Raw genomic sequence first — 15,271 nt, 5'->3', positions numbered from 1 at the left:
CCTCTCACTCATTCCTTTGTCTTCCCGGGGATTGGCAGGTTTTATTATTCCGCCTGAACAAGCCGGGGGCGGATTGGCTGCGGCGGGCTGACGAGGGCGCCGAGCCGGAGTGTAGTTGGGATTCTGCTCTGTCAGTAACACATGTGTGAGGGCAGCGGGCACACGCGCACCGTGCGGGCACACACGCACTTGCAGCCTCACGCTTAGACGGGCACAAGGGCCGCCCCCCGCGCCCCGCCAGCGCCGCCGCCGCCGCAGGATCCCGGCAGCAGCTCCGCGCCCGGCCCCGCTCAAACTCGCCGCTCCCGCCCGCTCCGCTGAGGCGCTCCGGCGGGCCGCGGCCGGCCGACTCCGCGCCGCGGGAGGCTCGGGAGCCGCCGCAGCCCGGAGAGGGGGCGGAGGTGGGGGAGCGGGGGGGAAGCGGCACAAAGTGAAGCCACATTGCCAAACTTGCCCGGCGATTGCAGCATCGAGCGGCGGCGGCGCCCTGCGTGTGCGGCTCAGCGGCGGGGACCGAGCTCTGCAGCTCCCCTCCCGGGAAGCGGGAGCTGGAGGAAGGACCCGGGCAGACGCCTCTCATAGCAATATCTATATTTTTCCAGCCTGGGCTGCCCCTTGCCGGGCGGGGGGCTCCCTCCAGCCGGCGAGAGGGCGAGCGCTGTGCTTATTTCTTTGCAAGAAGATCTCTTCAGGCACCCCGAGCGGCGCTCCCCGGCCTTTTGCAATATAGAGGGGAAGCAGGTAAGAAGTGCCGGTCGCTCCCCCGCGTCTCGCAGCGTTCGTGTGCGCGGTGCCCGCCCGCCGCCGCCGTCCCGCTGCCCGCCGGGCGGAGGGGCGCGGAGCCGCGGACCCCGGGCATTGTCGCGGCCCCCGTACAAAGCCCGGCGGCGGCCGCCGCTGGAGCGCCTTCCCTTACCCCCCTTCCCAGCTGCCGCCGGGAAAGGGCTCTGCCTGCCTCGGCTGTGAATGGAGGGGACGGGGGGGTGGGTGGGGGAAGGCTGGGGCACCCGCTTCCCCTGTAGTAAACACTGTTCTGAAACAGTGGCAGAAAAGATCAAAGTGAGCTCTCTATTTCTCTCCTCTCCGGTTCCCTTCCTGCCCCACACACAGTCTTTTGTTTCAATCCAGGAGAAAATCGGTGAATCACCTAATTAAAACCAAGACATGAATTAAGCATCCATTTTTGTACTACAAATTTCCAGCTCTCCGCTTGTCCCTCCCTTGGTCTCCATTAAAAAAGCACCAGAGACGCTGTTAAAAGGGGGTATTTTGCCTCTAGCTTCTAGCTCTGCTTTCTATTTCACTGACTCCTATCCCAGGACCAAAATTGCTTGGCTCTGTAATTACTAGAGTAAGCCTATTTAAGTTAAAAGCTTTCCCCCCCCAACTCTAAATGAAACTTGATGAGGGCCCGTCCTTAGTTATCAAGGGAGTCACTTTCTGGTCAGTCCTCTTGATTCATCTTTTTAGATTTAATCAGCATTAAGGTATTGCTTGTCCTTAAGAGCTTTAGCTTAATGGGGTTACTGGATGGTTTTCTCAGTGTAACGTTTCCCATTTTATATTTATACATATTTGTCTTCGACAAAGACAGGTTAAGGTGGTGGCATGGAGCCTTTTTATTTCTTTTAAGAAATCCGAAGTGATTTAGAGCATAGGAAAACGGTTTAAAGACTCGGAGCAGGAAATGCAGATTCATTAGGCTGTAGCTGGAAACTGTAACAAAAGGCAATTCCTTGAACAAATGCATCAGAAATCAATTTACATAAAGGTACACGATGCGTTCGGATAAATGCAATGCTAATGGCTTTTAGAGTGGTTTTCTTTCCAAAGTCTCGGGGTTTTTGTTACAGCTTAATTGGTGCAGTTCTCCTGGTTTATTGTGCGGTCACTGGACATACCTCCAGGTACTCTTTCTGAGGAAATGTGTCTTTAAATCGGCCTCAGTTCTCCCCTGCAGCCGAGTTGGGCCAGTGTCAGGAAAAGTTCGTCCTCGCTGCTCTGGACGTATCAGTCTGAAGGTCCTTAGCAGATAGCCAGATGCCTCGGCATGAGCACATACGGCTTACAAAGGACAAAGACAAAACATGCTGCTTAATTGGCAGTAAATAACTTGATCTTTTTATAGTATAAGTGACTGGAGGAACACCGGGAGTTTATTGGACTCTGGATTGAAGGCAACAAATTAATCGGTTTAGAGTAAGCTTTATGAATTGATTCCTATATTATCTCTCGGTTGTCCTGCTTGCATAAAGCATTTATTAGAAAGTGAAAAATGCCCTTAGTAGCAGTTTCGGGGGCGGCCAGAGTAACCGCAGCCGGAGCGATTCACTTCATTACTCGACCGCTTTCTTAGGGTCGGTAAACTTTTTTCTCTTTTTTCCTTTTTTTTTTTTTTTTTTTTTTTTGGTAACAAAGCTTTAGCATTTAAACTGCTGATCAAGGGCAGATTAGCGAGACAAAAGTTGAGTATGTTTGTGTAGGAAGTTAACAGGCGTCCTAAAGTTCAATGATCTATTATTCGGGCCAGTGTCCTCAATCTGGAGTGTTTTCTCGGGGTGTTTTTAGTTCTTTAAAATAAAACCACAGAAAATAAAATCCCAAGGCCTCGAGGGCCGCTCCGGAGCCCCTCGTTACCGCCCCGAGCCTGCGGAGCCTCTCCTAGACTGAAAAACCAGTTTCACAACTTTTTTTTTCCCCCCTCCACTCTTCACACACTTTTTTTCATAAGCAAAACAAACGCCGGGACTGTTCCTGACTTGTGAGCTGCAGCTGCACAGGCCCGGGGCGGGGGGGCGGCGGGTTGCGCTCGCTCTGCCCGCCGCTCCCGCCAGCTGCGCCCCCGCCCCGCGCCCCGGCCCGGCCGCCGCTGCCCCGCGGGGCCCGGAGCGGCGCTGGCTCCGCGCTGCGGCCCGGCCCGTGCTGTCCCGGCGCTGACCCGCCCCCGCCCCTCTCTCCGCGCAGGCCATGGTGAACCCCGGCGGCAGCGCGCAGCCGCCCCCGGTCACGGCGGGCTCCCTCTCCTGGAAGAGGTGCGCCGGCTGCGGGGGGAAGATCGCCGACCGCTTCCTGCTCTACGCCATGGACAGCTACTGGCACAGCCGCTGCCTCAAGTGCTCCTGCTGCCAGGCCCAGCTGGGGGACATCGGCACCTCCTGCTACACCAAGAGCGGCATGATTCTCTGCAGAAACGACTACATCAGGTGAGGCGACGGCCAGGCTGGTGAGGACAGCGTTCCCCTTTCCTGCTGCCTTTTTCTCCATTTTTCTCTCCCCCCCCACCCTTTATTTCTCGTGGTGGGTGTCTGCAGGGTAGAGGGCTGGGCTGGCTCAGGATGGCTCCTTCCTTAGGAGGGAGAGACGTGCGGATGTTAGCGCCTAGCCCAGGGCGAGTTGCGACTGCCAAGTGGAGGAAAGAGTTGGGGGGGATGAACGACGACTGTAACTTTAAAGTGGTTTGTCAGCACAAAACAAGTCCTAACTAAAAATAAACAGCAATCAGAGAGGCTAAATTAATCTGCTTTGTTGTAGTGTTGAAGGAGAAGTGTGCATATCTGAACAGTAAATGTTAAAATCGTAGGGCTTAAATAAGGCTGTGGCAGAGGTGCTAAATAATGAAATGCCTGCCTTTAGTATCTGATTAATTATGATATTTACATAAGCACCTTTAAACTCCTTTGAGTGGAAACAGAATGACTCATTCTCTGTTCTCCTTGTGAAAGAGCTGATTAACCATCAGTTGGAGGGCCATGGATTCTACTTATAGCAAAAAACCAGTGGTATGATGTTTGTCTCAGCATTGTTACAGAGAAGCTTTGAACTGATATTTCTCTTAACTTCCAGTGTAGACAATGCAGGAGATAGCAGAGGAGGTATATGCTCTTGCCCTTTATTTCTTATCTCTTCCTCTTTTGAAGCTGTTTGCTTTAAATGCCACAGATTTGGGTAGGGGGAACTAAGCCTCGCTAATCTCACATCTGTTGGGGTACAGTAAGATTATGCAGAGTATCCCTTCCAACAAGTTTCCAATATAATTAATAGAATTCATGAGGTCAGGTGCCCGTACGATCTTTTCAGGTGAACTCAAGCTACTTAAACTCATTAATTTAAAAGGAGGCATTTTGAAGGATTACACATTTAATTTGAGTAAATGGTTTGATAGACTGATGCACATGAATGCTTCAAGGAGGTGTTCTGTTTCAACATTCAGTAATTAAAAAAAACAACAAAAAAGCCCCATACCTTCCCAGCATCACTGAAATGCTTAGTTAAAACAAATTGTGTTCTGTTTAAATGCTTCTGGCTCCTCATTAATAGTAAATGTCAAGAGTTAACCCAGAATTTCCCTTCTTTCTGATGGCCAAAAAGCTCCACTTTTTTTTCTTTTCTGAAGAAAAGAAAAACCTACCAAAAGCAGCCATCAAATGTTACAAGTTTGGTTATGTTGTAAAACTTAGGTTTGAGAAGATGCAGATTGAGCACCAATGCAGATTGAGGGACCTCCGTAGTTAAGAGGATGGAGTTGGGATTTGGTTGCTCTGATAGTGCAGTCTCTGACCTGGTACGTGGCCGTGGCTTCGTGTAGGGAAGTGCATGGAACAGGTCCTGTGCTATGTCTGAGCAATCGAAGCCTTGGCTTTGCTAGTTTCAGAGGGATTTTTAGAGAGAAATGCTAAAAAATCAGCACATTGTGGGTGCACAGTGGTGCTTTTTGGTCATCGTCCTAAGCAACAAGCCCAAGTCTGGCACAATAGTAATTAAATAGAGCAGAACAGTGTTAGGGAAAGAGTCTTGTTTGAAGTGGAAAAATTGACACTACTGTTAAGATGCACTGAATAGTACAGATTCATCGCTCGACCAACACCATCAAACAAACCCTCATGTCTGATTGCTACTAATTAAAAAGAGAAGATGCGTCCACTGTGTCCCAGAGGCAAGTTCAGGCAAGCTTATCACAGTCCTCTGGTTTTGTGTTGCCAAAAATTAATACTCGTTTATTTTAATGTAGGCAATTATGAATAGGATGCTTTATCAGATGAGGGGTTTCAATTGATCTCCTTGTCCTGTCGCCTGACTTCTCTTTAGATCTGTGTAATTTGACTTGCAAAAATAACTCTGACAGATGCTTGCTGAAACTTGAACTGGACACTGTACACTCAAGGTGGGGTAGGATGGCCTGGCGCTGCCAGGGCTGAGTTAACTTGAAGCTTTCCCGCTGGAAATGGACTTTGCAGGCTCGCTCGTGGGTCACGCTGGCACGAGCGAAGCCCTCGCCCTTCAGGTGTGTGAAGTGGTTCCTTTTGGCTGTGGAGGCAGTGCTGCTGCCAGCGAGCCTCTCCGCTTCCCTCTGCCATCCTTCTCCCCTCTGAGTTTTCCGGCGGGTTTTTGTGGTGGCGCGTTCTCTCCCCAGGCAGAGCCACAGTGCAGCTCTCGGCCGGAGATGGGGCACGCTGGACATGACTGGCAAAATGGGAGAGAGGATTGATTGGCCCGGCAGGCGCCAGGTGAAAGGGACTTGACTCCTTCGGGCCAGGACCACAGGCCCATTTATTAATGAGCTTTTTAGCTGTCTCAGGCTGTACGTGGGGTTTTTTGTTGTTGCTTAAATAACACAACACTCCCCTTTCCCTCCCTCTCCCCCCCAAAACCCGAAAACAAATTGGCCGTAGAGCTACAGCTGCAGCTTTCATTGAAGGCCAAGGTTTCTGGGAAAAGAGGGAGGTGAAAACCTCGGTCCGTTCCCTTCCCTCCCCACGGCGAGCAACGCGCTTAGGGAGAGGAGTGGAGCGCAGCCCTCCCAACCTTGAGATGCCAGATAAAGCAGCAGCGTGGCAGCGAATCCGCACAATTAAAAGCTTTAATTAGTGTCTCCTCCATTTTCTCTTAGTTCTGATGGGTTTTATCTAATGAGATCTGGTCGCTGGCTTAGATCTGCTCGGAATGACGTGTCCGAAATGAATGAGAGCCGCGTCGCAAACAAAACATTTAATTAACAAAATTGGCCTCTAAGAGAGAGCAGGGAGTGGTGGGGAAGGGGGAGAGGGGAAGATTGCCCGGGCGCCTTTTAAAGGGGCAGCGCCCGGCGCCCCTCCCGGGCGGCCGCTCCGCGCAGCGCGGCGGGGGCGCAGCCCCGGGGCGGGGGCGGCCGGAGCCGGGCGCGCCGCAGCGAGGCCGCTCCGGGGAGGGGGCCGCCGGGCAGCCAGTTCATTTCCCTGGTAATCAGCGGCAAGCTGCTATATTCAGGGAATGCTGTCCCTTTAATTGAACAGGCTAGGTAATTAAATGGCACTTTTCCAATAGGACGTGCTAGGTAAATCTAATAGTTGGTTATTTAATATCACTTTGAAGTCTGCCCACTCAAGCACAATGACAGCACAGGAGCATGTGAACTATTAGCTAGGAAAAAAAAAAAAAAAACAGGATCTCAAAAATTAATTAAATCGCATGCAATTTAGGGGGAACGTTTATCTTGATTTGTCATAACAGAATTAATTCAAGGCCTCCAATTCACTTGGGGGCAGATCTGTTACTCTGAATTAACCAAGCGTAATTTGGCTGGTTTTTTTTTTCCCTTTTTTTTTTTCTTCCTCTTCTCTAATGCAGCACTTGCCATTATGCACAGCCCCCCTTTTAAGTATCAATAGCTTCTGGTGCTTTTAAGGTGCTTGGTCTCTAGTTATTCTGAAGTACCTTTAATGGACTTGGCTTCAGGCATAATTTCTGTGTTCCCTTTCTTTGTTACATTTAATATAGCTGGTGCAGACTTTAGATTAAATGTGGGGAATGTACAAAAACACTGATTCCTTCTGGATCAGTAGGTCTGGATGTGCATTTCTCTTTGCTAGGGCTTGGATATATGTATGTGGACGCAAATGTGGACCATGTCGTGCAAGAATCAAGAGTGCTTAAATCTGTCTCCACGATTTTGGAAAGCAGTGGAACCTTACTTTGTTAGTACAAGTTGCTAGAGACGTGTTTCTGCTGATGCTGAATTTTGAGCAGCAAGATGGGAAACTGGGTTGAGAAGATTTCTTGCTGCTTTCATTCCCACTCTCCTACAGAAAGTTCTGAAAAAAACCCCACCAGCAAAAAAAAACCCCAAAACAGAAGCATTTGGAAGTGTGGGGAATGCTGTGTTTGAACCACACAGTAGTTAATTTAAGGTGGCTCAGTAAAATGCTGCTACGTGTAGAAGAGCTGCCTTGTCCGTAAAGAGAACCTCTTGATGTTTGTGATTGATTGCATTGCCCAAATGTTGAAATATTAATGACCTTCTTGGACTGAGGACCCAAAGAGGAAACTGAAACCAATTCTGTCATCACAATTAAAGAGTCCCCTGGCTTTAATTAGCCTGACCTGGGGTATCTCTACCCATTGCTGCAGTTAAAGAGAAAAGAGCCCATTAAAGTCCAGTCTGAGACCGATAGCTACTTAATTGAGCACCTAAAGCCTCAAGCCTTTTAAATCAAATACTGTCCTGGACAGTCCCCCTGCTTAGATAATTAGCTCTCCAGCTTCCCAGAAACCATGCAAAGCAACTTTTTCAGTAAAGAATAGTTAATGTGGAAGACTTCCTTTGCTGGTAAGAAGAAATAACATTTTTTTAAAAGATAAAACTTCTTTCTGTTAATGGCATTACGGAACAAAGCCATTCATAACAGTAGAGATGGAAAAATAAGTTTAATTTTGTTGGTAAATAATAATAAGCCGCGGAAAGCTGTTCTGAGTTTGTAAGTAATTTTTAGGAATCTTAGCAGAAGATTCAGCTGAAGTGGCTTCCCAGAGTAGAGCTGTTCTGGGAACATGCCGGGGGAAAACTTGAAATGTGTGGAAAGCCTCGGGATTAGTTTGACTCCGTTTATTAGAATTCACAGACATTCAAGGTGTGGGACCACTCTAGTTCAGAGAGAATAGTATAACGAATGCTTAATGAAGACAAGTAGTGCAATGAGATCAGCATTCTGAAAGCTGTGTTTTCTGTTGGGTGGTGCAATTGTACAGGGGGAAGAGGGGGGTTGTGAGAGACAGCTCATCACGTTCAGATGGACAACTGACATCAGCTGTCCATCTTTGCCCTTCTACCTAGCAATGCCCTTGCTGCCATCTCCTTATTCTGGATTGTTGGATCTTTGCTCTGGAAGTGTAGCAGTGCCTTTCTGCCTCCTCTCACAGCCCTTCCCCATGCAATCTCTAGCGCCAACTTCATTCCTAGCAAGGATGAAGGAAGGAAAATGCATATTGCAGTGCTTTGGAACTAACCTGGGTATATCATGTAACTGTTCTGAACTGGTCCTGGTTTGGAAGGTGCCCTAATAATGGACCTTTAGTTTCCAGACAGTTTAGTCCCTTTGGCGGGGAGGTCCTGACAATGTATTAGTTCAGCTTTCCCTTTGTAACCGCTGTGATTCTGCAAGAACGTGTCAATGTGTCGTGGATCTCAGACTAATTAGTTTTGAAATGGAGTTTTGATTGAACTCTTCAAATCGATGCTGCTGCAAAATTTGTTTCTCAGCTTCCTATTAAAAGCCATCTTAAGGGGCAGTTTTACTACTCTCTCTGTCGTTCAGTCGATACATTTAATAACAACTTACAGGCTATTTTCAATAAAGTGGCGACAGCAAATTAGTAGTTTGAACATGACAAGCCTCCTCTGCAAGCTCAGATTCTGAAAATTCAAAGCAATTATTTTTATACAGAGGCACACTGCAATCATTCAGATTACGGGTATTCTGTTGTAATGTGTGTCCTAGGTTGACACAAACAGAATTTTATGACTTTATTTGGACAGGAAGGAGATGCAAATATTAATATTTATTATGACACCAATACGCTAATTTGTAAATCCTATTGCTGTGTTTTACATCGTACAGAAAAGTGGGTCTGTGACCCTGCCAGCTAGTTCAATTTCCTTTTTTACTGCAAAATGAATTGTGGTAGTCTTTATAAATATTTGTGTCTATTAGAGGCTCACGCAAAAGCAAATAAAGGTTTTTCTAATTCTAGCTAAGGCAGCCTGTAAAAGTAGAACTCAATAATCATTACTGTATTATATTTTGAATCGATGCATTGTGCCTTTAAATGGATTTGAAAAATTATGTATATATTTTTCTTCACCACTCTTCTGCCTGTTCCCCCCTCCCCCCACTGCGTGTGCCCCCCCCCAATGGCAGATGTTGTGGTCTCATTTGATTGCATAGGAAAACTGCAGTGATACAGCAAACACCCAGAGAGATATGATGACAAATGGGTCCAGATCCCGGTAAATTACTTTCTGCTCAAATCGAAATTTCATTCAGTTTGTTGCTAGCAGAGATGAAGTAATCTAAATTGTGGACTCAGGAGCAGATAGAGGGAAGTTGGAGCAAGCATTTCATTATCAAGAGAGAGAGAAGGTTAGGATGAAAGAGATGAGCAGAGGCAAATCTAAAGTGTTGACACCATGATTGAAAAGGTTAACCCATACACATTATATATCAACCTGGATAGCAGAGAGTTTCTAATGGAAACTCTGCACTGATGGAGGTTTACTGGAGTTTCAATACACTGAGCATGATGTCTTCTTAGATATACAATCAAATCCTCTTAACCCTTTTGATGACTCATATCTCAAGATATGATTAAAGTACAAAAGAGTTCTTCATATAATTTCAAGGACACAATGCATTTAAACTCCAGTCATGAATTGTATCTTTTTTTTTATGATGAACCCAGTAATCTGATAAAATGTGTGTAGTACAGAATTGTTTGTGTTTCTAGAGGTGTAAGTCAATATTTCTGATTAAATCCTGTGTAACCATATCCAAGGTAAGGTGAAGCTATCAGTTGTTACACAAAAATAAACTTTTTCATATTATGAAACATAAGCAAGTTGGAAGACGGGGGTCAGAAGTCTAAAATAGTTGTGTAATAAACCGTGGCAGTGATGTGCAAAAATGCGTAGAGCCTTCTGTGTATTAAATTATTCATGATCATCACCTCTGTTTCAGGTTATTTGGAAATAGTGGTGCTTGCAGTGCCTGTGGACAGTCCATTCCTGCTAGTGAGCTGGTCATGAGGGCACAGGGCAATGTCTATCATCTTAAGGTGAGGGGTTTTTTTCTGTGTACTTTCGTTTTTAGCAGCTGATTAGCGTTGCCATGCCCCTTCAGTGTAGAACCTGCATCTGCTTATGAATGAAATGCAAAATAATAACTACAAGAAGGAGTATCTGTTATAAAGCTTTGCTTAGTGCGTAGCTTTGTTCCCTCGTAATCGCTAAAACTCTGCTTGAGTTATGTACTGCATAGTCCCAACAGGTAAGACTAATGCCATATTTGGAGATACTAGAAACCAAGCAGCTCCATATCTCAACTGCACTTGCAGTCTCTGAAGTGTAATTTTCAAACCTGCAGCATACTTAATTTGTGCTGTAGTTTCACTTGCTGTGTCTCTCCTTTGCCAGTGTTTTACATGCTCTACCTGCCGGAATCGCCTGGTCCCCGGAGATCGGTTTCACTACATCAATGGCAGTTTATTTTGTGAACATGATAGACCTACAGCTCTCATCAATGGCCATTTGAATTCACTTCAGAGTAATCCACTACTGCCAGACCAGAAGGTGAATACTCCACAATTACTAATAAGCTTTCTTAGAGCTAAATGAAGATGAATTTCCTTTCATTCTAATAGTGGACATTCCCTGCCCCTGCAAAGAGACCTTTAAGTAGCTGAACTTACCTTAAGTTATTTAGGCACAGGGTTTGGGGGAGAAAATATTAACCTTTTAAATATGACATACAGGGTGAGTCAGTTTATTTTGGTTTGGGCACGTGCATTTGTACAGGTGTTGAACTCCTTATGTACAAAGCAAAATGGAGAGCATATATTAATGCAGACTTTTAAGAAAGAGAAGTAATATTTTATTTTATAATCCTGAAATTAAATGCTACAACAGAGAGGGTTCTGAGGGAGGAAAATTAGATCCTTTAATATGGAAATAAATGCCTTGTGAAGAGAAAGTTCCTGGACTAATCTAATGTATTTTATTTTAATATTAAGATTTTAGTTGAGGAAGGATGCTGGACTACTCTTTCAGAAGTATTTTCTTGCCTGCTTTGCATGTCATAACTCAGATTTTAAAATCAAAGTGCTATTTACTTACTGTTCCGTAACACTAATATCTCAGCTAGAGGTTGTGTATCTCTGTGGTTGATAGTTTTGGTTTCTAGCTAAATGAGTAAATGATGATTGCACAGGTTGTAGAGTGAAGAGGAAAAAAAAATTCTGATCAACAGTTGTCTTGTAACTCTGAAACTAGATAGTTTTAGATGTATTTTAATCTTCTTAATCAGTCCTAAAGCTATGCAAGTGAGTGCATTTTGATAACTGCTGTGCCTAATTTGTAACAATTACTGTCAACCTTGAGTTAAGAGACTGTTCATTCCGCCCTGGTCCAGAAAAGAGTGGATGTATGACTCTTGCACATAATTTTATTCACATCATATTTCATACTGATTATGTATTGATGACATTGATTCATTTACTCTTTACAGCGCCACTTGCATGGATATTAAATCTTATTGACCACAGATGAATTTTAATTTCAGATTGGTGATAGATTTTTCCATCAGCTCTGATAGTATATTTGACTTTTTCATCATTAACCCAGGCAATCACACAGCACTGAGTTATTGCAATGAAACAAAAAGTGCACACTTCAGTTGGTAATTCTTTATAGATTTACAATAGGAACTTCATTAATGTCTGTAAGGATCACAAAAAATAACATTTATCTGCAAGTAGAAATTCGAAAGATTAAAAAAAATCTGGGACAAATGCTAGGCTGATCTGTTCTGTAGTGTGCAGTGTATTTTGGAGTGCTTTTAGTCCGTGGAGAAATATGTCCGAGAAAACAGAAACCATTCTTTATTTTACTTTTTTTTTTTTTTTGGTTGTGTTGCTACATTTCAATATCTGTGTTTGCCTTTTTTTTTCTGTGCATAAATTTACTGATTAATTTTAAGTATTCTTTTAAGTCTTATACGGTGAATGTAATTACATCAAAATAAAGCATGGACCTTTTTTATTTACTTAATTTGTCAATTGAGGTGATGAGAGAATTGAGTACAAAAATGCTACATAGTTAGGCAGAACAAAGATAATTAAGATTGGAAGAGAACACGCAGCCTCTTCTCAAGGAAGTACAAATACAGTTAAAGATTCATAGATTTATACTGTTGTGAATTTTAATGAAACAAATCTGTAATATAGACTAGCTAGCAGTGATTCTGTTAAATGAATATTTATAGGTATCCCATTTCAAAATATAGGTAAAACCATTCATCTTTATACACTGCAGTAAAAGGTTTACCATTCTGAGAGTGGTTTATCCACTTGTCTTCTACGAATGTAAAGTTTAATGTAACTTCAAATAGGTGTCTAAATTGTCATTTAGTTTTATCAGTTTCTTTCTCTGCCTTAGCAAAACATAAAAATGATTTAGCTGCAATAAAAGCAGCAGACATGATGAGGAACACAGAACATGGCAAAGAGAAGTACAAGGGACTGGGCTTGCAGAGCTTGTGGCTGCAGGTACCTGGTGGGGGCTGAGGGCAGGGTTTTGTCAGCCCCTGTCACTGCCTGGCAGTGGCATTGCTGCAGCCAGGGCTGAGGCACACGAGCAGCTGCTGGGGAGAAGGTTCAGGGGACACGAGCTCGAGGGTTTTTCCTCTATAATACAGTATCTCTAGAAATTGTTCTGACTTCTCCTACTGTTTTTCAAAGGGAATTGCAGAGCACCGTAACTCCAGAAAACAAACCCAGTTAAAGAGACAAATTGATAATTCATGTATTTGTCAGGTTTCTGGAACTTTGGAAGCTGCAGGGCCAGTTGCTAAGAGAGTTATAATTTATAATCTATTTTCTTATATTTTATAATTTTTAATAATTTTATATTTTTCTTTTTTAATAGTCTAAAGATTTTAACATCAGAGATGTTTTACAGGAAGCTGCATGTTTTAGGGACACTAATTAAAAATATTCTTCCACTGTAACGCAGTTGGCGGTAACAGATACTTTTTATTAAGCATTACAGATCAATCCTTTTCCATGTTATTCTATCACTGGAGATTACAGAGATTGCATAATATGCACAGGTTTGTTTTTTTTTTTTAATTTAACCAAAGAGATTGAGACACTCCCAGCATTAAAACACATTTTTGTTATGCATTGAAGGTGACAGTGATGAACTTACTCTTTTCTCACTGCAGTTTACAGGTGACCAGTGCAGGCAGGAAAGGTTGCATGGCCTAACTTGGTTTAAAAACTTGTTTTTTTTTTTTTAAGGAGACAAACGCAGGGATGTTTGCCATTCCTGCCTTTTGCCTCCCTGAGGCAATTCACACATGTAAATTATAACTTCCCATCACTGGCCCTGTAGTTTAAAAAACCCTCTAAACTCAGTACTGTTGCCTGCTGAGTGCAGACTTAGTTTGTGATGTCTTGTGTGCCATTTCATTTGAAGGGGCTGTATTGTCAAGAATTCTCTCTGCTTTTTTTGTACTGGTAGTATTCCTGTAGTATTTCTTGTTTGCAACAGTATTACCACCTACTGAAAGTGTACATTTCCCACTGGTTGGCAGTGTTTGTAACAAATGTTTGTCTTCAGCTTCTATGCTTTTAAATAAAGTATGAGTTACATTACTTCTCTTAGAGAAGATCTTAAAAATCTTCTAGTTTACATATCACTCAGCAATTCCCTTGTAGTTACATAATTGGTGTTGTCTGTGTCCATAGTAGAAGATATTTGATGCTCATTTATTAAATATGCTTGCTGGCTGCTCCCTAATCTTTGTTCTGGACAGACAAATTACCTTTCTCACACTGAGCTTCGGCTCTGGGGAATTAAACCTCCAAGCTTCTACTACTTTAATTAGCTTGAAAGTGGGGGGTTGCAGTTACTAATAGACCTCAGGCTTTTAGTAACTTAGAGAAAGGGTGAGAAAAGAACTTCCTGGGAAGCGCAAAATGTCATTTAAAAGCCATAAAAATCTAATATATATTATTTAATTTTGGTAATTGCAAACAGATTGTATTTGAAGACTATGGATGATCATTCCTATTTTATCCACAAAAATTTAGATTTTTATTGAGTTAGACACTTTTAATTATCACAATTCATTAACACCAGTATGAAAGCACATGTTTGACTTCATATATTAAAATGTTTATGTAACATTAACTAACGTACCAGATGAGGAATTTAAATGGGAGGGGGGAATCCTGAAATATCTATATTTAGCTCTTGTGCAATGCAGCATATTAACCAAAGTTGCCTTGGGAGGATATTGGCTGTACTTCATATTTGCTTTACACACTGTTTCTTCCAATTACAAGATCATATTACTCGCTTCTTCAAAGGCATGGCATAATGGTTCTTCCCTTTCAAACAGGGCCCAGAAAAACCACCTTACTCACTGTATGATTTGTTAACAGAAAGTACACATTTCTTGTTGTAGTCTTTTTTTCATTTCTGCTTTCTTTAGTAGTGAAACTGTGAAAAATGTTTGCTCTTTGCTGTTTAAAGTTGAAATGTTAGCAGTGTGAATGGGCAGCGTAGAAAGCCTTAAGTCATAGTTAAAAAGTGGTCTAATAAAAAAGAGATTAGTGAATAGGGAAAAACAAAAGCAGTCATGTTGTAGTTTCCTATCTCAAATTTAGCTAAGATACCCATTTTTATTTCTTACAGGTCTGCTAAAAGGTCAGAGTAATGCAGAATGCGTGCCTTCATCTCAAATTTTGTTCATCACAGATGGATCCCATGTCTCCAAGTAGACAAGTCACCTTTGTAGCTAGCATCAATGCCAGCTCCATACCATTGCACCTTCTTTATTCTTGATTGCCCTTCCCACATTTATTGGTGTATTAAAATGACTGAATATGAACATTAAGGACTCCATGAACCTGGGCTAATGGGAGACTGTAGAGAAAATGAAAAAAGATCCACCGGAGGACATCTTGGGGGGGGGCGGGTGGGGAAGATGACTAATGAAGCTAATTAAAAGAAGCATTGAAATCTGCTTTCTACCCTCATTAACAATTAGCAGGGCACTGGCCAGTTTGTACCCTGTGTTTTACCTTAACAACATTCTATTTGCTCTTTGTATATTTAAGTGTTGTAAGGAAATGTGTTTCAATCAAACTGAACATGAGATAAAGATGTGGCTTTTGTGATATTCTATCACAAACACTTTTATTGTATCTCTGTAAAATACAATGTATGTATGCATGTAAG

General features: G+C 43.3%; 1 protein-coding gene across 1 annotated transcript; it reads left to right on the top strand.

Moving 5' to 3' along the window:
* The first annotated feature begins 445 nt into the window (after nt 1–445).
* LMO4 (LIM domain only 4) lies at nt 446–15,003 on the top strand. The gene is made up of 5 exons (XM_063165760.1): nt 446–741; nt 2,965–3,203; nt 9,987–10,083; nt 10,442–10,597; nt 14,726–15,003. The coding sequence occupies exons 2-5, from the start codon at nt 2,968–2,970 to the stop codon at nt 14,732–14,734; spliced, it is 498 nt and encodes a 165-aa protein (XP_063021830.1). The 5' UTR covers nt 446–741; nt 2,965–2,967; the 3' UTR covers nt 14,735–15,003.
* Nucleotides 15,004–15,271: the final 268 nt, after the last annotated feature.

This window comes from Melospiza melodia, chromosome 11 (assembly GCF_035770615.1).
Source record: "Melospiza melodia melodia isolate bMelMel2 chromosome 11, bMelMel2.pri, whole genome shotgun sequence".
In the NCBI taxonomy this organism is placed as follows: Eukaryota; Metazoa; Chordata; class Aves; order Passeriformes; family Passerellidae; genus Melospiza; species Melospiza melodia.
This window is presented reverse-complemented; position numbering and strand designations above follow the sequence as displayed.

Coding starts and splice junctions, on each gene's coding strand:
- LMO4 (XM_063165760.1), top strand. CDS start 2,968: ATGGTGAACCCCGGCGGCAGCGCGCAGCCGCCCCCGGTCACGGCGGGC. Junction 3,204..9,986: donor TGCAGAAACGACTACATCAG/GTGAGGCGACGG, acceptor CCTCTGTTTCAG/GTTATTTGGAAATAGTGGTG. Junction 10,084..10,441: donor GCAATGTCTATCATCTTAAG/GTGAGGGGTTTT, acceptor CTCCTTTGCCAG/TGTTTTACATGCTCTACCTG.